The 24,391-nt window shown below is 39.4% G+C and overlaps 2 protein-coding genes across 7 annotated transcripts in view; both read left to right on the top strand.

Moving 5' to 3' along the window:
- SMIM19 (small integral membrane protein 19) overlaps window positions 1-7,787 on the top strand; it is a 16,011-nt gene extending 8,224 nt beyond the window's left edge. The window contains exon 3 of the mRNA XM_081933350.1: window positions 5,523-7,787. Within this exon, the coding sequence (XP_081789476.1) occupies window positions 5,523-5,590 (68 nt within the window). The 3' untranslated portion in view covers window positions 5,591-7,787. The remainder of the gene's footprint in view (window positions 1-5,522) is intronic.
- Window positions 7,788-11,315: 3,528 nt separating this feature from the next.
- Window positions 11,316-24,391, top strand: part of SLC20A2 (solute carrier family 20 member 2) — a 76,919-nt gene continuing 63,843 nt past the window's right edge. Inside the window, exons 1-2 of one of the 6 annotated variants that reach the window (XM_081933347.1) lie at window positions 11,490-11,970; window positions 16,070-16,193. The gene's annotated coding sequence lies outside the window, so the exon portion shown is untranslated. The other 5 variants (XM_081933342.1, XM_081933346.1, XM_081933343.1 and 2 more) reach the window with 5 other exon arrangements.

The raw sequence follows: 24,391 nt of genomic DNA on the forward strand, positions 1-24,391 counted from the left end.
TCCCAATAATTGATAGATATCCTGGCCATTCCAACACTACTAATCTCCAATGGCTGCCTAAGAAAGAATCAACTGTGATATCAGTGCAGGTGGCTAGATTCTGCACAGCAGCATTGAGGGTTGGTTGAAAACATGATTAATCCATCATAGCTGTTTTACACAATTAATGCAGCTCAATTAATACAACTCCCTTGTATTTTAATATTTAATGACTACGGGTACAGTTTAAGGATTGGTATTATAGTGTAGTTAGGACGTGTGATTTGCTCATGTGTAACTGACAGATTAGATGCCAAATTGTGGTTTTAATATGGATTTTATTTGTTATTTATTACTTTATTCTAGAATTTTAATTGCATATTCCTTGAGTGTTTTTAATTCTGACTGTAATGTCTGGTATCTGGTCACTGGCTGTAATAAACATTTGAGTTGTAGTTAGTTACAGTGCTCAGGATGCACACAACAGTAATGGGGGACTTTGACTATACTTACATTAACTGGGAGACAAACTCTGCATCTAATGGAAGATCAAACAGATTCCTGATGAACCTAGCAGACAATTTTTTCTCCCAAAAGGTATTTGAGGAAACTAGAGTCAGCCATATTGGACTTAGTTCTCACTAACAGAGATGAAATGACAGAAGGGTTGAAATTACAGGAATTGGGGGGGGGGGGGGGCACTAGACAATATTGGACTTCAATGCAAGTTCAATTGGAATTCAATGCCAAAGTGAAGTTATAAAAACCTAGTATAAAACAATATTACTGGAGAAGAAAAATAGATTCCTGAAGTAACAATCATGGTTGCACAAAAACCTCTCTGATAAATGGACAAATATAAAAAAGTAGAAAGGGGGGCTTATAACTGAGGTAGAATATCAGCACATAAATCCAAACTGCAAAGATGAAAACTAAAGCTTAGAATGAACTAAGATTTGCAATGAATTTTAACAATTAAAAAAGTTTCTTTCAAGATGTAAAAAAGAACATGAAAAAAGTACAGGAAATGATCGGTCCACTAACAGGAGAAGAAGGCAAGCAGGTGACCGGCAACAGGGAGAAAGCAAAGCTGCTTAGCTCATTATTTATATCTATCTTTACACAAAAAGGAAAAACAATCCAACCTCTCAAAAACAGTACAGTAAATGACAGATTAGGAATATAAATCAGAAAACAGTAAGATAACATCCACTCTAAATGAGTTCATATCACCAGGTGGAGACAGATTACATCTCAGATTCTGATAGAGCTGGCAGACAAGATCTCAACCACTGAACCATCTTTCAAAAATGCTGGAGGACCGGGGAACTACCAGAAGATTCAAACAGAGCTGCCATAGTTCCCATCTTCAAAAAAAATGGGGGGGGGGGGGTGGATCTAGGAAACTACAGAGCTATCAGCCTGACATTAATACCTGGGGGAATCCTGAAAAAAGATAAGCAATGAATCTGCAAATATCTAGGGACAAACAAAGTTATAACCAGATGTCTACTTTTTTGTCAAAAATAGATCATGCCAGATAAAACCTATTATACTTCTTGACAAAGTGTCTAAATTTGTACACCAGTAAAATGCAATGGACATAATATACTTAGATTTTAGTAAGTCCTTTGATAAAATAGACCACAACCTTCCATTAGTACAGTGCTTCTCAATTATTTTCTGTCATGCCCCCCCTAGGAAGAAGAAAACATTTCGCGCCCCCCCCCCCGCGCGACTATAAATAGTATAATTTGTCTATAAAATTGTTATAAGTACACCTCTGCATAACATAGCACACCGGTCTTTCCTCGTCTCCCACCGTAGTCACATGCTTTCTTTCCTCTTTCCCTCTTACTTGTCTATCCTTCTTTCCACCCTCCCTTCCTCCTTCCCTTCCTTCCTGCCTCCCTTCCAGTTCCCTCCTTCCTCTTTCCCCCTGCCTGCCTGCCTTCTTTCCTCTTTCCCTATCCTCCTATCCTTCCTTTCTCCCTCACTCCTTCCCTGCCTCCCTTCCAGTTCCATTCTTCCCTCCTTCCTGCCTGCTTGCCTTCTTTCCTCTTTCCCTCTTGCTTGTCTATCCTTACTCCCTCCACCCTTTCTTCCCTCCCTCCCTGCCAGCAGCTCCTCCAGCATCCCAGCTGGAAGCAGCAGCACAACAGTCGCCGTTACCAGGGGCGAAGGGGTGGCAGTGGCAAGATCGGGCGACCGCCGCCCCTTTGTCCCTTCCCCAACAGCGGCTGTTGCGCTTCCGCTTCCAGACGGAATGCTGGCGGTGGAGCTGCTGGCGGGGAGGCGAGCTACCTGCATAAAGACGCCGCCGAGGGCATGGCAGAATATATCCCGGCTTGAAGTGGCAGCGCTGGGGACTGCTCAGAGACTCATCAGAGCCGTGGGCTGGAGCTGTGCAAGAAGTCTGCTTGGGCTGGGGGGGGAGGGAGGGAAGCCTGGGACAGCCATGCTTCCCTCCCTCCCACCCCCACCCGAGCAGGCTTCTTGCACAGCTCCAGCCCGCGGCTCCAATGAAAATCCACAGTCCGAAGTGCTGCCACTTCCAGGCGGGATATATTATGCCTCGCCCACGCCGCCGCCGTTGCACCCAGATGGAAAGGGAGCCTTCGCGCCCCCCTTTATGGAGCCTCGCGCCCCCCCCAGGGGGGCGCGCCCCACTATTTGAGAACCGCTGCATTAGTAACATAGAAAAAATGGATAAGGCTGCATCATCAGATGAATTCATAACTGGCTGATTAATCACACTAAACATGTAATTATTAATGGAAGCCACATCCACATAGAGGGAAGTATGCAGGGGAGTACCTTAATGTTCTCTTTTAGGCCCATTACTCTTCAATGACTTCATAAACAATCTAAATGAGGGAATAGAACTTGGCTTTTTTGATAACTGCAGCTCACTGCTATCTCATATTTAAGTGACTGTCCATTAGGAGTCCCAGCTCTCTTTGTCACTACTATTGAGCCAGGTACCACATATTCTACATGTTTTTTTTTTGGGGGGGGGTTGCCCAAGTGTAAAACCTTACTTTTCTCACCATTGAATTTCATTTTGTTGGATAAGGCCCAGGGTTCAAGTTTGTTAAGTTCCTTCTAGAACCTGAGCCTATCTTTTGGAGTGTTAGCTATTCCTGCCTCTTATTGTCATCTGCAAATTTGATGAATTCCCCTTCTACGCTGTATTAACAGAGGGATAGAATCAAGATCACATGAAGTGTTAATATCACTTTGTAAAGTCTTAATTATTAATAACTTACTAGTTATTAGTAAGAACACACTTGGAATACTGCAGCCAGCTTTGATCATCACAATATAAAAAAGATGTCAATTTTTTTTTTTTGAGAGTGCAGAGAAGAGCAACAAATATTATAAGGTGATTGGAGGCTAAAGCATATGAAGAACAGTTGCTGGAATTGGGTGTGTCTGGTCTAATGAAAAGAAAAGGTTATATATATATTGTCATATGGTGGAAGTTATTATAGTTACTACTATGTACAAGTAGATATTAGAAGTGAAGATTATTATGTAAGTTTAAAAAGTAAAAAATAAGAGATGATGGACTGAAGGCTTACTAAGGTAGATAAGCAAATACTAATATTATATGATAAGCATCAAAGTTATGAATATTATTATCATTATTACTATTATTTCTTAAAATGAACTGTACCCAGACAATATACTGTTCATGTAGATACTGATGTTAAATTAAAAATTTAAAAAAACTTCTGGGGAAAAAAGGACTAGTGGTAACATGCTGGCAGTGTTCCAATATCTAAAGGCTGCCAGAAAGAAAAAGAGGTCAGCCTATTCTCCAAAGCACCTGAATGCAAGACAAGGAGCAATGGATGGAAACTAATCAAGGAGAGATCCATCTTAGAAATAAGGAGAAATTTTCTGATGGTGACAATAATTAATAAGTAAAACTGTCAGCCTTCAAAAGTGGTGGGTGCTCCATCACTGGAGGTTTTTAAGAAGAGATTGGACAGCCATTTGTCTGAAATGGTACAGGGTCTCCTGCTTGAGCAGGGAGTTGGACTAGAGCAGCGATGGCGAACCTTTTTTGGCTCGCGTGCCACAAGTGGGGGGAGCGCAGGGGAGTCATGTGCGAGCGTGCCGCACCCATAATGCAACGCACGACACCCCCAGTGCGCATGCGCGCACAACGCGTGACCCTCCCCATTTTACATGCTTTTTTCGCCCTCCCCAGGCTCCAGAGGCTTTATAGGAGCCTGGGGAGGGCAAAAAGAGCCTCCCTCCCCCCCGAGGCCCTCCGGAGGCTTCAGGGACCATCTGGACGGTCCCTGAAGCCTTCGGAGCGCTCAAAAGGATCCTCCGAGCAAACCGGAAGTGACTTCCGGTTTGCTCGGAGGGTGGTTTTAAGCGCTCCGAAGACATCAGGGAAGCCTCCGGACAGTCCCTGAAGCCTTCGGAACGCTTAAAACGACCCTCCGAGCAAACTGGAAGTGACTTCCGGTTTGCTTGGAGGGTGGTTTTAAGCGTTCCGAAGGCTTCAGGGAAGCCTCCGGACGGTCCCTGAAGCCTCCGGAGGGCCTCTGGAGGTGCAGGGGAGGCTCTTTTTGCCCTCCCCAGGCTCCTATAAAGCCTCTGGAGCCTGGGGAGGGCGAAAAATGGCTTTTAAAAAGGCGAACTCAGCTGGCCAGCACGCGCATGCGCGCTGGCCAGCTGACATGGCAGCGCCTCGCGTGCCCTGACAAATGGTTCCGCATGCCACTTGTGGCACGCGTGCCATAGGTTCACCATCACTGGACTAGAGGATCTGAAAGATCCTTCCCAATTATGTTATTTGGTTAAGTAAGGCTTTTATAAAGCCAAGCTCTAAACAATGAATTGGAAGTTTTAACTGTGCCTCTATATAAGAAAGGTCTAGAAATATTTTTCTAATATAAACAGATTGATTTAAGGATATGACCAGTTCACAATATAAGATACTTTTGTCTATTTTCTACCTACATTTATGTGAAAGCCGATTTTCAAACTCCAGTTTACAAAATTAAAGTAGTGTGATTTTTTAAATGTAAATAGCTTTCCTTATTGGTTCTTAGAATATGTATGCTACTATTTTATCCCTTTCTCGAAAATATAAAAAGATTGCATGTATATTGTTAAAATCAAACCTACCGGTAGTAGATTGATGCCCCAACTAAAAATATATATTTATATATTTTTAATTCTTATATAGTTTATAATTGCTGAAGATCTTTTTAGGATTACTGCTGCTATTATGATTTGCTATAATCCTGTATCGAGCGAAATAATTCTTTGCGATTTAAAATGTACATTTGGTAGTTGTGCGAAATGATTAACTTTGGTCCAGAATGCTGTATTGGAAACTGATAGACCTACACTGCAGTTTATTATTTCCGCCAACAGAAGATTTTATCGCTCAATAAAGATTTAGAAAGCAAGCCTGTGTATGCTTATTTGGTAATAAGCCCTATTGATTCTATGTGGATCACTTTCGGCAATACATTCGGATTGTATCCTAATATCTAAATGTATTTATTTTCTAGCAAGAAAATATGACCACCAGCAGCAACCACAGAAACAGACTGATAGTGTACAGCTTTTGGTGGAATGAAGTTTTTAATTTCTGAAGTGCTGAGGATGTCAGAGTGTTGATGATAATTATTTGCAGTGCAACTTTAATGGTATTTAATATTTTTAAAATGTGCACTAATTGCATAATGTATGTTTTGACCATAGGCTCTGAATTTATGTATTACTGTACAATGATTCTCTAACATCTGAAACATACAGAAATATATACTGCTATTATTTCTTAATTCATTTCCAGTAAAAAATATGAGCTCATAAGAGCACTGCAGTTGTTTCAAATCTTCATTTGAAGAGGAACAGAGGCACAAACTATTTGATGTGCCATAATGCTGCAAGTAATTCAGCTACTTCTGTAAATGAATAGTTTCCCACAGTGGGACTTTTAATAAACTGCACTCAATGTGACAGATATATTGAATTGTAATGCGCAACTGAATATACATAAAATATGAAAAGTTTAGGAAAAGTATTTCGGTATGCAGCAATTAGAACAGAAATTAGAGCAAGGAACAAACAGTCCATTCTGTGAATATGATAAAACAAGAATATTTTTGCATTTGTCCTTTTAATTATTTGTTTTATTCTATTGAATTCTGAAATTATTTCTTTAAGAAATCTCCCCAATAGCAATAGCACTTAGACTTATATACTGCTTCACAGTGCTTTAAGCCCTCTAAGCAGTTTACAAAGTCAGCATACTTCCCCCAACAATCTGGGTCCTCATTTTACCGACCTTGGAAGGATGGAAGGCTGATAAATGATAATATAGCAGTAAGTTGCAATATTTTATGAATGGGACAAACTTAACATTTTAGACGTACAGGTAGAATGCTAAAATAGGATATATTGAAATTCAGATAACAGCACTATTTTTGTCAGACTTATAATAGATAAATATCAATTATTTGTTAGGCTTATGAGGATAAATATCAATTATTTGTTGGTTTATCAAGAATGTTAAGTGAAATTGACAGTGGAAATATAAAATATTCAGATGCTTAAATATTTGCAGCATATTTTATTTGGGCATGTCTGAAAATTTGAAGGTTTTAGTTGGTTGTATTTTAATTTACATCTTAAACATGAACAGTATTATTTTTCCAATAATAGACAATAATTTTGGCTATTAAATGTTCAATTCTAATACACTTGTTATACATTTATGCATTTCTCTCTCTCTCTTCTACATCAAAATAATTGTTACATTTAAACTGTGGTTGATCAATTGGACTGCAAAAAGATTAGAGCAATATATCTTTAATACTGTTTTGATCTCTTCCATGTAATTATTTTTGTGAGGATTCCTTTCTGGTATCCTTTTGTAGTACAGTGCAGATAATTTAAATCTGAATATAAGCTTCATACTTATACTAGTGTAATCAGAGGTGGTATTCAGCCGGTTCCGACTGGTTCGGGCAAACCGGTAACAAAAATTTTACCTGGTTCACCAAGCCGTCAAATACCACCTCTGGCTGGCCCCGCCCCCACCCATTCGTTGCCACTTGCCCCACCTGCCCGTTCACACTACCCACTCCCACCCCACCCTATATATGTTGCCTTTGCCATGCGGCCCAGCTATTCGCCTTGCCTCCGTGCCTCGCCCGCTCTGCTCACCAAAGATAAGCGTAAACATAAGCGAGAAGCCTCCAGCCACTGCTGCCTGCTCAGTTCTGGCTAGCAAAAAGGCGGCAGCTGCCGTGAGGGATGTTGAGTTGGCCATGTCCACTCCGTCACATGACCCCACCAAGCCCCACTCACAGAACTGATAGTGAAAAAATTGAATCACTGCGTGTAATCATAAAAGGTGCCTGTCACACTATTAAGTGGTGCATATATTTGAAGTTGCTAGAATTGTCCCCCGCTTGCATTGATTGCTGTAAGGTATTAATTTTATGAGCCATCTAAACAATGTAGTAGAAGTAGAAAACAAGTGAGATAAATACATTTCTGTTGGCTGACTGATCTGTATACCTTGCTAAGTTATGGTGTTTGTTTTTCTAGTTGTTTTTGAGTTATGTCAAAATACAGCCTGTATTTTACTAAAGTGCATCCTTTTATGTTCTGTATGTGATATATTTGAAAGTAGCACCACTTTCCTTGTAATGTTAAATCTGTTAAATATCACAATTAATGTTACCTGTAAGTGTGCTCTTGTAAAACGTCTTCATGGCCTCTGTGTATAAAATATTTATTTTTTACAAAAGTAAAAAATATTTAAAATCTGATATGTGTGAAATGTATTTTTTCAGTAGATAATATGGGAATTACTATGCATAATTTTATTTCATTACAATTTTCGGTTAAAACTCCTGAGCTGATATATTAATACTTATTAGCCAGACTTCTTATTTGGTGAAATCTTTCAAGTGTCCAGTACCCTAATTTTTCCTTTACTGGATTTCAAAGCCTTTAGTTTGTATATACACTGTACATCTGAAAAATTCAAGACTTACATGACAAATATGTTATCACATAGAACAAATCGGAAAAGCATCAGGAGACAATAGTTCATTTCTTCCAGTAAGGACATTTGCATAATTCTTTCATGAAATAAATTTTTATGAAGAGTAAGAGGAGAAATATCTGAACTATTGAAGGAGCCGAATACTGACAGTTCAAGAAAAACTACTGTCTTTTTATAGTTAAGGCAGGCTGCATTCCTATGAGATAAATGACAGCTACTTTGGACATGCCAAGTAGCAACACCAACTACTTGATTCTTTGTTTTTAGTCTTTCTCTAAAAACTATTTTCACCAATTCTAGAAGACATTGTTAAACTTAATGGAACAGAACTGGGGAGCAGAAACTTAAGCCCAATATTTTTCTCTAGGATTTGTTATGTTAGCTTCTAAAAATGTCAAAAGAAAAATCAAACAGTGTACCTGGGATTCAGGTTTAGTAAGCAATTAACATACTTTTTTCAACAATTTGTATGCAGATTTCACTACAACAGCTTTGCCTTTCCCAAATCACATTGCTGAATTATTATAGAACTTTTGTTACTTCAATTCAGTGCTAGTGACAAATTATATCAGAATATAATTTTTGAACGAACCATTTGTAGGACTGGTGTGGTCAAGATGATAAACCATTTCTTCTTATATGATCCATTTTATAAAAGTGTTGATTACTTTTTAATGTATTTCCAGGCAGGGAGTCTGATTTTCTTATCTCCTAATCAGAGGTGAGTTGCTAATTTTTTTACTACCAGTTTGGGCGCGCTCCCATTTGCGTGATGCTTCTGCGCATGCACAGAAGCATCGGGGTGTATGGGCAGAGCCTCCCGCTTCTGCTACTATCGGTTTGGGCAATCCTGGTCGAACCGGCAGCAACCCACCTCTGCTCCTAATAGACCAAAAGTTGTCTATTTGCAAAAGCACAGGAAACTCTTCTATTACTGGTTGCTTCACAAATCACTTGTTGATAAGTGCAGTTTAAGGTACAAAACTTTTGTTACATACCTATTTCTCATTATTAATTTTATTTTAAATGACAAATTACGATATATGTAAGTTGTTTTATTATGTGTACTTTTCCATTTTTTCTGTTAGCAATATATCAGAAAAAAGGGGAAGTACTAGATAGTAGTTCAACACATTCCAGAATAACTAACTACATTATAGAGTGGGTAAAAGTTACTGATTTTTATCTGAAATATTTAAAATGCTTAAAAACAATACTTAAATTGGCTTATTGTTAGTTTCATCTCCTTTGTGGAAATGGAAGGAATGTTTTTGAGCTCTGGATTTTGCTGTTTTCTTTGGGCAGTTTCTGGTGAAAAATGGGACATGCAGATGCCCCGGAAAGCCAAAAAATGGGCCATTTTAGCCTGTTTTTGGCCTGCAGAATGCTTCTAGAGGTGGGGGAGGTGAAAAATGGCCCCGTTTTTCACCTCCCCCACCTCCAGTAGAGAGATAAAAGGAGAGAGAGAGAGAGAGAGAGAGACAGAGGGAGGAAAAGAGAGAAACATGCACACAGACAGAGGGACACAGAGAGACAGAGACTTGTTGATTGTAAGCTCCTTGGGACTGAGAAGCATTGCTACAAAATTGAGTTACCTGAAGTGGACCACTAGACTCTTAAACAACTGAAAAAACCATCTAGTGAAAAGAAAAGTAAACCAAAAGAGCAACATGCAAATAAAAGCAACTAAAACACCCCCAGGAGCAAAAAAAAAAGTTTAATTTCTGTGCGTTGTTTAATGGATTGGCCATGCCCACCTAGTCACATGACCTAGCCACGTCCATCCAGCTGGTCCGCCCCACCAACAGTTTGAGGGACTTTGAATTGTCCCATTTAAAAAGTTTGAGGACCCCTGGTCTATCTTAACAGTATGTCCCATGTTTTTAAAGCAAAAAAGATTGTGTACCTGCTCTCACCACCTGCCTGTTTTAAAGCATATCTGTTCTTATTAGAAAGCAATAGAAGGAATAGTATTTGGTGATGTCATCAAAACATTGAATTCAAAATGAGAATGAAAATTGAGTAATAACATCTGAGAAAAATGTTGACTGAAAAGATGCATGCAGTGGAAATTATTTGAAGGTACATAGGAAAAATGGTGGATCAAAACTAAATTAGCATACTTGGATTTCACCAGATACAGATAGGCAAGAAACAAAATATTGACAATACAATGGATATACAACATTCCAGATGAATTTAATTTTCAGATTTAAGCATTCTGATAATATTAAAAAATTCTGATGGTTGCATTTTTCACTTCAATATAATTTTCACATGATTTTTTAAAAATATCACAGGACCTCAACTACTATAGTTTTAAAGCATTTTTAGGAGCATTAGAATTGGGGTTAAATGAGTAAAGGCTAAATTCTTAGTTGATTTTGCTTTGACAGTCAAATTTGATTTGTGAAGCCAGTCACTGCAGCATGTAAGCTCTGGTTTATTATTTTAGTGTTATGTAATCTTAGCAGTTTGGGGCTTTGCCAGGAGATTCATGAATAATTAAATGGTAATTAACTGAAAAGATTGGCATACTTGGGAATCAACTGTAAGCTTTTCTTTCAGGTCATTATTTACTCTAATAGTGAATTGAGGTAGGTTAGGCTGCTTACTTTGGGAGCAAAGTGGAGCAATGTAGAAAGATAACGATTTTTTTTTCCAGGTATAAGTAAGAATTTGAAAATACCTTGGGGTTTTTCCATCCCAAATTATGGGTTGCTAAATGGGGAAAAAAGCTGTATTATCCGTGCAAAAAAACCACAGCTGCGTCTGCAACGCCCTATGATGACAACCTGGCAGGTGCATTCATGCATCAAAGACATCTATTGTCATTCTCCCGGGTTCTCTAAGCGGGGGTGGGAATGGAGATAAAAATAACTATTTTTTCAGATCCTCTGTTTTGAAAAGGCGACTCAGTTGAGTTAAAAACAACAAGAAAAAAACGTCAGTTCTCTTCTCCCTCACACTTCCGTGTCCCCAATCTCTTTTTAAAAGAAAGTTAAAAGTTAAAGCAAGTCTCAACCGCCTCAGTGGCCCCTTTAACTCTGACTCATTCCATCACTCAACTGCAGCCTTGCAGGTATCGAAGTCGCATTTTATACGACTGGGGGGAAGGGGAATCTATTCTAGGATGAGAATAACATCCTACGATCGCTTCCTGGGCACGTGCTGTGACGCGGACATAAAATCGCTCGATTCCTTAAACAGTTTCTGGGATCAAGTCTTCTTCCGCTTTGCGGTAGGAAAATCCAAAAGCGGACGTCCGGATTGTGCTCCTTTCTCGATTCCCCGTGTGTTCTCGCCTCCTCCTTTCACTTCCGTTGGGCTTTTTATTTATTTATTTATTCGTTTTGATGTGCATCCGGGTCCCGCCGGCGTGCTTAGCGGCAGTAAGTGGAGAGCGGGGTAGGCGAGGCGCCGGGTGCAGCGAGCGCGTGGCTGGAGGGTGAGTAAATAGAACTGGCCGTCCAGGCGCGCGCACGCCCGAACCGAGCGGCTTTCCCGTTTGCGCCTTTGGCGAGCCGCGTCCATAGGAAGTTGGCGAATGGTTTGCGCTGGGAATTGGCGTCTCTCTCTTCGTCCTGATTGCGATGACCTGAAGTCCTGTGAATAGTGACCGGTCTGTTATCTACAGGCATTGCCCACATTCCTTTTTCTTTACGGGCCACGCTCCCCCCCCCCGTCCTGTCTGATGCGGCTTCTTGTGCGAATGCTAGGGGGAAAGAAATGAAAACAAGCCCAGATTTCTCTTGAGGGAAGGTGACTTGCTTGTTACATTTCGAAACCCCTGCAAGCGTTTGGTAGCCGCGAAGTGCATTTAGTGTCAGACAGTAGCCAGTTTTACTGGATAATCGTTGGGTATGGTGAGGATTATGCCAATAGAGAAGTGCTGTGAAAAGTGGATCCTGAATCAACGTTTGGCTTCTCTCACCCAGGTGATGATAAAAAAAAAAGTGGGGAAGTGGCATTTATTCCTGTGTTGAAGTTAATGCATTTTCCAGCCAGTTCTTGACCTTCCCGGGAGAGGGGAGGGGATAGGAACTTTCTGTTAACTGCTCTTTTGTTTGACTTGCTATTAAATATGCGCATACCTAGTGCTTTTTTTATCTTCTTGGTTCCCTTGATGCGCAGTTCATAGATCTCCCAATCTTGCGGCTTTAATGTAATCCGGGCCCTAAGCAATTAGCCCGCAAGATTTGATGTTGAGGAATCACATGATCAGCCTGTACTCCTGCTTTAAGTGAATCGCGGAGAAGAAGAAAAAAGCATTAGTTAAGAGACCAAAAGATGTGCACTCTTACAGCCGAAAATTAAAATTACTGTTGTAAATTGTAGGTAAATTGGGGTTCCAAATCGACATTTCTCAGGTTATCAACTTAGTACTTATACAACTTATACAAGACATTCCCTCTTCAAGAATGGCACTTTTATTTTTAAATTAGACTTCCTTTGGAATAAGCACACTTTAAATGGTTTCACTGGGATTTAATTTCTGACTATGAGCAAAACTGCTGTTTATTTTTCATTTATTTTTCATTTCTCCATAAAGCAGTTCTGCTTGGCTGTTACAAATGGACATACAATTATTCCATTTTACATAATGAGAAAGAAAACATGCCTCAACTATCATCAATTAAAGGAGAAATTTTGTATTACAGTCCTCCTAGTCACAGAATGCTACAGTACTTCTGTTGGTTGAACATGGGCATGTTATTAATCTCAGGCACAAGGGTTTACCACATGACTTTAACAAAGCAAAAATAGCATTGGGAACTGAATCAGATGGAGACTTTGGTATAAGGAGAGATAGGTTTTGTCCTATTATAGCCTGTTCAGAAAAGTTATGACCAATTGGTTGATGTGGGATGATACTTTGAATCAAGCCTAAAGGAAAATTATTCATTTAAAGTAAAATAGATTTTCATGCATTAGGAGATAATTGGGAACAAAGTTTTAAAGCAGATACAAAAGGCTTACAAAAGAAAAAGCTGCTTTAATGGTAATTTCAAAAAGAAATGCTTTGTCCTTATATTTAAACATTTCCCAGCATCTCTTAAATGTTTTGCACAATGTTAATACAAATAACAGAGGCAGTCATCTACATCTGTTTTCAGTGATTAAATTACAACAACTGAATGCATAATTTAAACATGAAAATAACTGTACAAAGAATCATAGCTTTTACAGGCTTTTAGGAATTGTCTTTTCCAAATTAACGTCATATCCCTGGGGATAGTTTTGAAGATACGGTAGGTTTGTTACCAATATTTTACCTATATTTTGTTTTGGAGAACTTCTGTACTTTGTAACTACTTCGGGCTTTTTTGGAATGATGCTAGTGTTTAATGTCATGCATTTGAAAATCATGCCAGGTAAAGATGAGCAATAGAAACAGCAATGAGACTCAAGATTTCATATTCCCCATTCTCTAGAGGTGAGAGAAAGATAGCTGTACTGGCTTTGAGTGCAGTTTAAGGTGTTGGTTATGACCTTTAAAGCCCTTGTTATCATAGATCCAGACTACCTGATAAAACATCTTGTCCTACTAGCACAAGCCTACCCCATTCATGCCAGTAGAGAGTACCTACTTCAGATCTCATTGGTGGAAGAATTCCTGACTATCGGGACCCAGAAGATCCTTCTCTGCCATAGTGCCTGCCCTTTAGAACATAAGATGAGATCTTCCCCATCCTCCTATAGAGCCTAAGATCTGGCTCGGGTGGTTAGTCTGGGGACCCAATGGGGGAGTACTACACTAGATTTGATAGCAAACTCCACCTCCTCCCTCATTCCTTGCTTCACCTGCTCATTTTTTTTATTTTCATCTTGCTATATTCACATTGTTTTCCTGTTCATTGTTTATTCTATTGTTTCATTACTTTGATGCTGTTATGTTTATACTTATTTTCATTTCTCTGTCTTATTGCTGTATGCTGCCTAGAATAGCCCCATGGAAAAATAGGTGACAAATAATAAATAAATATCTGCCACTTTACTGTCTTTCTTTATAGTTTGGAATTACTGTTTGGAGCTGTTACAGTATATTTTAGCTTTAATCATCTGGAGTAATTTAATTTTTGTCATCTTGCTTACCTCTAATTTTAGATGTATCTATTTGTTGGTCTGAACAATATTTTTTAATCATTTTTATTGTTTTATATTGTGAACACTGTCAATCATATCCCCTTCTTTTTAATAGTAACTTTGTCATTCTATTTGATTTTCATCCAATTGTACAGAAAGATGCATTTTCTTCTGAATATATGTGTGAATGAATGAATTGTTCTGTATCGTCTGCAGTGCTAAATGGAAATTTCAGAGTGTACCTGGATATATTTATGTTTATTTTGAGCTGCATTCTGAGGTGTTCTTCATTTAATAGAAACCAAAATCTTGATGCAGAAATGGATTTCCATTCTATTGGCACATTTCTGAACCCTGTTATTCTTTGCTGTCTTTATCCATGCTTGACTTAATAGTTTAGAACTTACAGTTTGGGAAATTACTTCTTTGTTTAAAATAAGTTTTCTACAGCAAGTTGGAGTTATTAGATTTATCACCCCACAGTTAAGATGTTGGTGATCGATGATGGAGTCTAATGTTCAATAGATATGGGAAATATCAAGACGAGAGACATGTTTAAACCATATTAGAATTTCTGATTTTGCCAAAGGACTTATTCTTGATTATTTAAAAAAGAATAGAAGTTATTAATGTAATGATCATTAATATTAATGCAACTAATCTATATTGAAAAAGCCCATATTCAGTTTTTATGGCCAACCCTCTTAAAGATACCTCTTGACTACTAACAGTGAAGAAAAACCAGAAAAAATCTTCATAAATAAATAATAACTAACCTAAACAGCAGCTAAGATAATAAAAACCACACAATAAACATAACTACAATATAAACTCAACCACACATCTAGAGCCTAAAGTCAGTAACCGAACTAGATGTTCAAGGCCTGAGGAAAGCTAGTAGGGTTGAGGCGAGTCTATTCTCTGGAAAACTGATGTTCCATAGAATGGGTCCCAGAAATGACTCTTTTTGGACGCAGCCAAATGACTATTACTTAAGGAATTCTTTTTTTAAAATATTTTTTTTGTTTTTCCTTTTTGTTTGCATTTATTCTTAATTTCTATGCAGCAATGTAAAATAATTGCTAATCAAATAATTTTCATTTTTGATGGATAAAAGTTTTTCAGTAGACAAAGCAATATATGTAAATATTTTGAATCGGATTTTGTAGTTGTATTTCTTTTGAAGCATACATGATTATTTTCCTAGAATGCTGTCTTATACTGTTAAAAAGATTTTATGACATGAATGTTAGCAAATGCTATAAAATTATCTAAAATCTGCAAAAACAACCTTTTTAGATCAAGGTTATGCCAGTCTGTGACCTGTTTCACAAGTCCAATTTTTTTAAAAAGACAGTAAAAATTATTAATTAGGTTCAGAGAGCAAACAAAATGTTGTTAAAAAATTAGATTAATTATTTCATAGCTTTTATTTCACCTATATTTTACCTTAATATATAATACAAATTATGATAAAATATAGTGCAATATAACTAAAACCAATCTGGAACTAAAAAGTAAATAAAACTATATATAAAAACCAGTAAATCAAGCTACATATTTAGTAGCAGTTCTCTCAAAAGTTTTGTGCACCTGCTGAGTAGGTGGACCTTTTCATTAATAAGGTGCATTTTTCATTCATTTCTGTAATCTGTAAATTAAAAAAAAGGAATTATTATATTGGACATGTCTTTTTGGCAGTATATTTGGTAAGTGTATCTTAAACTGGACAACTTTGAATTGTTGAAATTATTGCACATTTGATATGTCTGGATTAAATATATTTGTTTTTTAATGCTTTTTAGTTAAATTTATTTGTATTATATGTATTTGTGGTGATATCAAAAAAATGAAAGCATTATTCACTGTTATTTACTTGCTTTGTTCTACTAAATAGCTTATCATATACTAACCCTTGATTTTTTGCTTCTTTCATGATATGATCTCTAGGTTGCGTAGAATATGATGCATATAATTCCACAATCTTTCTTCTATAAGCATATCTGAGTGTATCTACTCCATCTGCTACCTCTTTAAAGAATACAGACTTCTCTTTGGCAAGATACTAGAGCAGGTAACTCTTTAAGAGCAGAATATCCAACACTGGTATGGTTACCACCAAGTCTGCGGAAAAATAATAATCTATCAGCCAACATGAAATATAATAACATATTACTAAAATCCATAAATAAAATCTTAATTTCTTCTGTTCAGTCATGTCCAATTCTTGGACAAGTTCCTGCATTTTTGGTATGATTTTTCGGAAGCGGTTTCCCTTTGCTTCCTTTCTAGGCTTCAGGTAAAGTGGTCCATAGCCACCCAGCTTTGTGCCCAAGGCAGAACTAGAACTCAGTTTTCGTTTCCAGCCTGATTCATTAACTACTACACCAAGCTGGCTCTCTAAAATAAACTACCATAATTTTCAGAGTATAAGATGATGATGATGATAATAATAATAATAATAATAATAATAATAATAATAATAATAATAATAATAATAATAATAATAATAATAATAATAATAATAAAAAATATTTATTTCTTAGCCGCACCCTCTCCCGAAGGACTCGGGGCGGCGTACAACAAAACATAGGAAATAAATATATCGACATACATATAACAAAACATATACCAAGACATATATACGACATATACAAGGAGGAGGTTAACTGATAGATAAAAACAAGTAAAAACACAATGTTTAAAAACCCCTAAATAAATTGAATGCAATTAAAATACCCCAAATAAAAAACCCATCAGGAGCGATATAGTTGGATCAAAGTTGAGCCAGGCCAGCAACTTGAAAAAGGTGGGTCTTGAGCTTTACACGAAAGGAGCGGAGGTCAGAGGTATTCCTAATATCCGGGGGGAGGTCATTCCACAGGGCTGGGCCCGCCACAGAGAAGGCTCTACTCCTAGGCACCGCCCCTCGACACTGTCTGGTGGACGGCACCTGGAGGAGGTCCTCTCTGTGCGAGCGGATTGGTCGCAGGGATGTATGGGGCAGAATACGATCCCGCAAGTAACTAGGTCCTAAGCCATGGAGCGCTTTAAAGATTGTTATCAAAACCTTGAAACGCACCCGATAGACCACAGGAAGCCAGTGCAGCTCGCGCAGGAATGGTGTCACATGGGAGTACCTAGTACTCCCCATAATTACCCGCGCGGCTGCGTTCTGGACCAACTGTAGCCTCCGGGTGCATTTCAAGGGAAGCCCCATGTAGAGAGCGTTACAGTAGTCCAAGCGAGACGTCACCAGCGCATGAGTGACTGTGCGTAGGGCGTCCCGGTCCAGTAGGGGGTGCAATTGGCGCACCAGGCGAACCTGGTGGAACGCCCCCCTTGCCACGGCTGTCACATGGTCATCCATGGACAGCCGGGCATCCAGGAGGACGCCCAAATTGCGCGCCCGCTCCACGGGGGCAAGTTGAATGCCCCCGATGGCCAATGATGGAATTAATTGGCTGAACCGGGGAGCCGGTACCCACAGCCACTCCGTCTTGGAGGGGTTGAGTTTGAGTCGGTTGTCATCCATCCAGATCCGTACGGCTTCCACACACCGGGACATCACTTCGATGGCCTCGTTGGGGTGGTTCGGGGTGGAAAAGTACAGCTGAGTATCATCAGCGTACAGATGGTATCCCACCCCGAAACCACGGATGATCTCACCCAGCGGCTTCATATATGTGTTGAACAGGAGTGGCGAGAGGACCGACCCCTGTGGCACCCCACAAGTAAGGGGGCGTAGGGTCGACCTCTCCTCCCCTGCCAACACACGCTGCGTCCTGCCAGAAAGGTAGGAGCCGAACCACCGCAAAACGGTGCCCCGGACCCCCAACCCCTCCAGCCGGCGCAGCAGGATACCATGGTCAATGGTATCAAAAGCCGCCGAGAGGTCTAATAGGACCAGGATAGAGGAACAACCTCTATCTCTGGCCCTCCAGAGATCATCCACCAACGCGACCAAGGCCGTCTCCGTGCTGTGACCGGGGCGGAAGCCGGACTGGCGCGGGTCTAGATAATCATTTTCCTCCAGATGCCGTGGAAACTGGTAGGCCACCACACTCTCTACAACCTTCACCAAAAAGGGAAGGTTGGAGACGGGACGATAATTGGCCAGCTCCAAAGGATCCAGGGAAGGCTTCTTGAGCAAGGGTCTCACCACCGCCTCTTTCAAGGCGGCCGGGAGAGACCCCTCGCTCAGCGAGGCGTTCACTAGGTCCAGGAGCCAGTCTCGTGTAACCTCCCAGGATGCCAGTACAAGCCAGGAGGGGCACGGGTCCAATAAACATGTGGTGGGTCGCAGTCGTCCACGCATTCTGTCCAAATCCTCGATGGCAACCAAGTCAAACTCCTCCCAGGTCGATTCCTCAAGACTCGCCACGGACGTCTCCATTGGACCACTAACAGGGACCCAATCCTTCCGAATTTGAGCGATTTTATCCTGCAGATATTTCCCAAATTCCTCTGCTCTGCCCTGTAGAGGGGCCTCCCGCGGCCTCTGAAACAAGAGGGAGCGGGACACCCGAAACAGGGCGGCAGGGCGGTTCTCTGCGGATGCAATGAGAGTGGCACAATATTGGCGTTTGGCCACTCTCAATGCCACAAGGTACGTCCTTAAATGGGCTCGTGCCTGTGTTCGATCAAGTTTATTAGATGCACTTTTTTCCCTCAAAAAAGAGGGTGAAAATCTGGGTGTGTCTTAAACACTGAATACAGCATTTCTGGCCTCCCAAACCCCCATCCCCTTTGCAAAAATGGCCGTGCATAGCCTTTAGGAGGCTTCCAGACCTCCTGGGGGCTGGGGAGGGCAAAAATAAGCAAAAAAGGGCCGTTTTTTGCTCATTTTTGTCCTACTAGCCTTCAGGAGCACTCTATAAGCCGCCTAAAGGCTATGCATGCCCCTTTTTTTGACAAACAAACTAGCTGTTTTGAGGAGGTCTTCAAAGTGCAAAAACTTTTTTTGTTAATTTGCCTCTTCAAAATCTTGGTGCGCCTAATACTCCGGAGCATCTTATACTCCAAAAAATATGGTATGCATAATGTTAATACTGTATATAAAGGGAGTATAATAGTATAAGGTAGGTTTGATCATGATTAGAGACATGTACTAAAAAGATCAATTGCAGTATAGGTCCCCACTTTATAATTTGTAGCTGCCTATCTTCATCATTGTTGATTTTATTGTGAGATCTGTCTGTTTTCTTAATTTATCATTTCAATTATGGCTGCTAATACTTGTTAACAAATGTCAAAATTCTAAAATATATAATCGCTCATCCTTTCCATAGATATATGTGCAGTTGTACTATTATTTTGGTGGTGAGATAGAAGCTTCGGTTTGTAGCTACAAAGCTGATTTTCAATTAATAAACAACTCATGTTATTAGTTATCAGAACATGTAGCTCTGATTTCTTTGCAATGTTTCAATATTGAAAACGTTTTCTAAGATAAGAATATTTTGCTTGAAAGATAATTTTACATTTTACTTCTATTGCTGGCTGGTTTCCTTCTGGCTTCTGTTCTTCCTTATTTTTATTAGACTTAGTTTTTCAAGTGCAGTTTTCTGAAAAAAAAGAAAACTTAGTTCATGCATGAACATCTTTTCTTTTTGCTATGTAATGGTAGGAACTCTCACCAATTTCCTACTTCTGATACTTAAATAAACTTTTAAAATTATTTTAATTTTTCTAAATATACTCTCAATTATTTTTCTGCGTTATTATCAACTTTAATTTGTTTTTCCAATTTGTACTCCTTGTTTGACTTATTTAAGCAACAGTTCCATAATTTGGGAAAAGCTTTCTTACCTTTTATGGCTTCCTTAATCTACTTATTAACGAAACTGGCATCTTATTAGACTTCTTGGGACTTTTCCCAATCTCCACTGCACAACTTTTGCTGAGCTTTTGTTCTTGAGATTTTAAATAGCTTCTATGAATATTGAAGAGTTTTGATCTTTCTGCTTTTCTATTTTAGCTTATATTTTAATGTTATTTTTGAAAAGATTCATTGTTTTGATATCATTGTTTTCTGTATTTTGCTATCTTTGCTTGAGTCATGCTTCTCTATGTGTCTGCAAATTTTCAGTATTGAAAGAATCAACTGCTCTCTACATAAATGTGAGGAATCCTTCTATTCTAAGGATAGATAGTCTGGTATTCTATGTGTATGTTGAACTATAGCCTCTTGAAGCTGGATCCATGATATGTGGTGGTAATGTCTTATGGAATTTTAGTTCAAAGGATCTGTAAAGCATTAGGCTATTTATATTGCATCCTCACTCTTGAGAATCTTTCCCATTTTAATTTCTTATCAAGAATTTTGCTTGACAAGATTTAAAAACAAATCCTATGGTAACAGTATTATATTTCTTTGGAAGCCATTATGCATACTGTATATTGCTTTTTCTTCATCGCATGAGGTTTTGTATGCAGAATTCATTGCTATAGGGGTAACAGTATCTAATTTAAATACCCTCTTTTCTAATAGTGTTAAAGCTGTTATAAAAATGTGGCAATTGAAAACAACAATGACTTTTCCTCCAGAAACTTGTATTTACTTGAGCAAAATAAATCTCCACACATGACTACCTGAGTAATGCTGTCTCTGTCCTGACCTATTGCAATGCTCTCTACATGGGGCTATACTTGAAGTCCATTCAGAAACTTCAACTGGTGCAAAGTGCAGTGAGATAAGTCTTTGGGGCTCCTAGGATGGCCTATATTACACTTCTGCTTAATGAACTTCACTGACTACCAGGCTACCTGAAGGCAGTTCAAGGCGTGGTTATGACCTATAAAGCTCTTAATGGCAGACGTCCAGGCTACCTCATGAACTGTCTCATCCTGCTAGGACAGGCCTGCTGCACTCATGGCAGCAGAGAGAACCTATTTCAGATTCCATTGGTCAAAGATAACCCTGTTTTGTGGTTCTCACCAGCTTTGGTTGTCATCATCATCACATTTTCCTACCCTTTTATGTAACAAGGAAAAAAGCCTATTTTTATGGTAAGATAAATTGCTCTATGATCTGGTTTTAACTGTTCAAGTGTGGTGATTACAAAAATGTTGATCTGGTACGTAGAGGTATCTTGCTTATTAGTTGCTTACATTGAAGGTGATTATAATTTATTAGATTTATTGTATATTATTTCTCCTTATGATTTCCTGTCATCAGTGATAATTTTATCTATTTATCTAATACTTAATAATGTCATTTAATTTAATAATTAATAAAGACTTATAATTTAACAGTAATAACTATATCCTGTTAAATTATTTACGTTTTAAATATATATTTCAAATATTGAAAATAGAGTGAAAGCTTATCTACATAGTAGCTAGTGGTTTATTTTCTTATGTAGATATAAAACTATCAGTGTTCTACAGTCACTATTAAAATATATTCAAATGGGGCTTCTATTGCTGTGAAGTGATTTGAATTTGGAAGAGAAACATAGTTGGCAGTTTTTTAAAGAACTTGTCTTGGCAGATCACATAATGTATTTAAGGAGATGCCAACAGAAGTGATGTTTTTGCCTGTGTCTTTTCTGAATATCTTTTTGTCTTCTTTCTTCTACAGATCTGGATAATAAGTTACAGACCTTAACATTTAGATCTAAAATATTTTAGTATACATGACTTAATTTAAAATAGTTTAAAAAGTAGAAAAAATTGAGTCAAACTGATAAGCTTTAAATAGTTTATTATATCAGAAACATTCATTATATGGTTTATTATATCAGAAAAATTCTATATCTTTTTCCTCCTATCTGGCTGTCTTAACTGGAAAGAAAGCAACACAATGCCTCACAAACTAGTTGGTGCTTGCAGGAGGAAGTTTAATTTACTTTCAACATTCCAGTTTAATTCTTGTTAACTATCTCTTACCTCACAGAGCATTCTTCTAGGTAAAACCTAGATTTCAATAACATTCTTTGCAGTGCAACCTTCAATTCTGCCTCTGAGGGTGATCAAAGTCTTCCAGAGCTCATGTAGGTGATCGATGGATAATTAAGAATCCTTTGTTTTCATGGAATGGCATTTCCCAGCACAGTAACACCATTGTTTTGCACTGTGCATATGAATTTGAACAGAAAGAAACAACATAAAATTTTATGTTCATGCTTTTTTTTTCTATTCTATAACTGGGCATAAAGTGAATCAATATTCACTTCAACGTGCTTGCTCTAGTTTGATTAATTTTCAAAATATATAGTAAAAATGGTTAAATGTTAAAGATTAATACCGTTTTCCCCAAAAAATACGACAGGGTCTTATATTTTTTTGACCCACGAAATATGGCCTTGGGCTTATTAAAGGGGGAGGGCTTATTATTTTTCAGGTGCAGAAAGCAGCAAGCCCACCAGCCCCACCCCCTCCATCCCACCATCTGCTTGCCTGCGGCCACAATGACCCAAGTTCTCCTTGCATCCTGGACTTCGCCTGTCCTGTTTGCTGGCCGCGGAACAGCTGACTGTGCTGCTCGCGGGAGGGGGGAGCCCTTCCTGGCAGAACGAACACACACACATACACCCTCCCCCTCCAAGGCAGCCACATCCCTTCACTAACTTGCAAAAAAAAAAAGATCTCATGAAGTTGGAAGTAAACTAACAAACTACTTTTCTTGCCCTGCATGTGGCAGTGGAGAATGGAGCAGGAAAGCAGGTTAGTGGAGGGATGTGGCTGCCTTGCCGGGAGGGGGGGGTAGGGATCTCTCTCTCTCTCTCACACACACACCATCCTTTCCTTGGGAGCTCTGCACAGACGCAGAGAAGGCTTCGGATAGAACATTTGGGGGATGTGCATCTGCGCTGAAATCCCAAGGAAAGAACGATTGCCAGGAAAAGGAGTGGGGGGGATTTTGCCTCTTATCCTATGTGCTGAGCTTCAGAACAGGGAAAATCTCCCCTCCCCATTTTCAAGCCGTTCGCAAAAATGCCTCATTCCGAGCCTTCAGTCCTGCAATATGCAGAAGGCTCGAAATGGAACGTTTTTGCAAACAGTTTGAAAATATGGAGGGGGATATTCCTGCCTTTCCCCCTGTTCTGAAGGTCACAGACTGACAAAATCTTCCCTCACGCATGCCTTCAATCCTGCAATCCTGGATAATGTGAAGGCTTGGAATGTGGCGTTTTCAAACCTCTTGAAAATGGGGAGGGGGGATTTAGTCTCTTACGTATCCTGTTCTCAGTCTGTGCTGACCTTCAGAACAGGGCGAGAGGCAGGAATATCTCCCTCCCCATTTCCAAGCCATTCGCAAAAATGCCCCATTTCGAGCCTTCAATGTGAATATGCAGGTGAGAAGCTCCTGCCTCCTGTAGGCATTAAAATCCATACTCTTGGGACATCGGAAGAAGCCCTGCAAGGACACGCTGCTGCTGAAGTGCAGGAAATCCCCCCCCCCCCCAACCTGCAGATCATCATTTCAAAGAGGAGTTTCACCAGGATGAAGAGGTGGCTGAAGGCGGCATTTGTGTCACCTTCATCCTGGTGAAACTCCTCTTTGAAAGGACGATTTGCAGGTTGGGGGGGGGATTTGTCTGCACTTCAGCAGCAGCGTCTCCTCGCAGGGCTTCTTCCGATGTCCCAAGAGTATGGATTTTAATGCCTTCTTTTCCTGTTCCGTGGGCCTGTGACACTGTTAGGCAAGGAGGGCATGAGGCATTTGGGTTGTGTTGCTTGGGCTCCAGCTTCTTTTGCAGCAGTGATTGGTTGCAAAAGCGACTGGCATTTGCTGTAGGTAGAGGCCTGAGCGGCATCCACGAATCAGCTGTTTTGTGAACGGAGCAGCCCAACTGATCCAATTAAGGGGCCAAGAAGCCCTAAGGTGACCGGGGAAGGGAAGGGCTGTCCCCTGTTCTGGCTAAACCCACCCCCTCACTAGGGCTTATTTTAGGGGGAGGGTTTATTTTTGCCTACCGCGAAAATCTGGCATGGCCTTAGTTTCAGGATATGTCGTATTTTTGGGGAAACACAGTAGTGTGAGAAAAGGGAAGAAGCCAATGCCCCCAGTATCTTTTTTTTTGTTACACTACTGTTAACTTAGGGTTATCTTTTGAAGTTGATTAAAACTATATTTAATGTGAATCCCCCCCCCCATTATCAACCTCTTCTTTTTTTAACTATATAGTTCTGAGTGATTGATATATCTCTGAGTTTCTATGAGAATGAGTTATAAATTGTAAAGTATGAAAGTGGGTACGAAAGAATAGCATACAAGTGGAGTAATTTGAATTATAAGGTAAGATGTTAACCCAAAAAATGGCT

The sequence above is a fragment of the Natrix helvetica genome (assembly GCF_964273705.1).
Source record: "Natrix helvetica genome assembly, chromosome: Z".
In the NCBI taxonomy this organism is placed as follows: Eukaryota; Metazoa; Chordata; class Lepidosauria; order Squamata; family Natricidae; genus Natrix; species Natrix helvetica.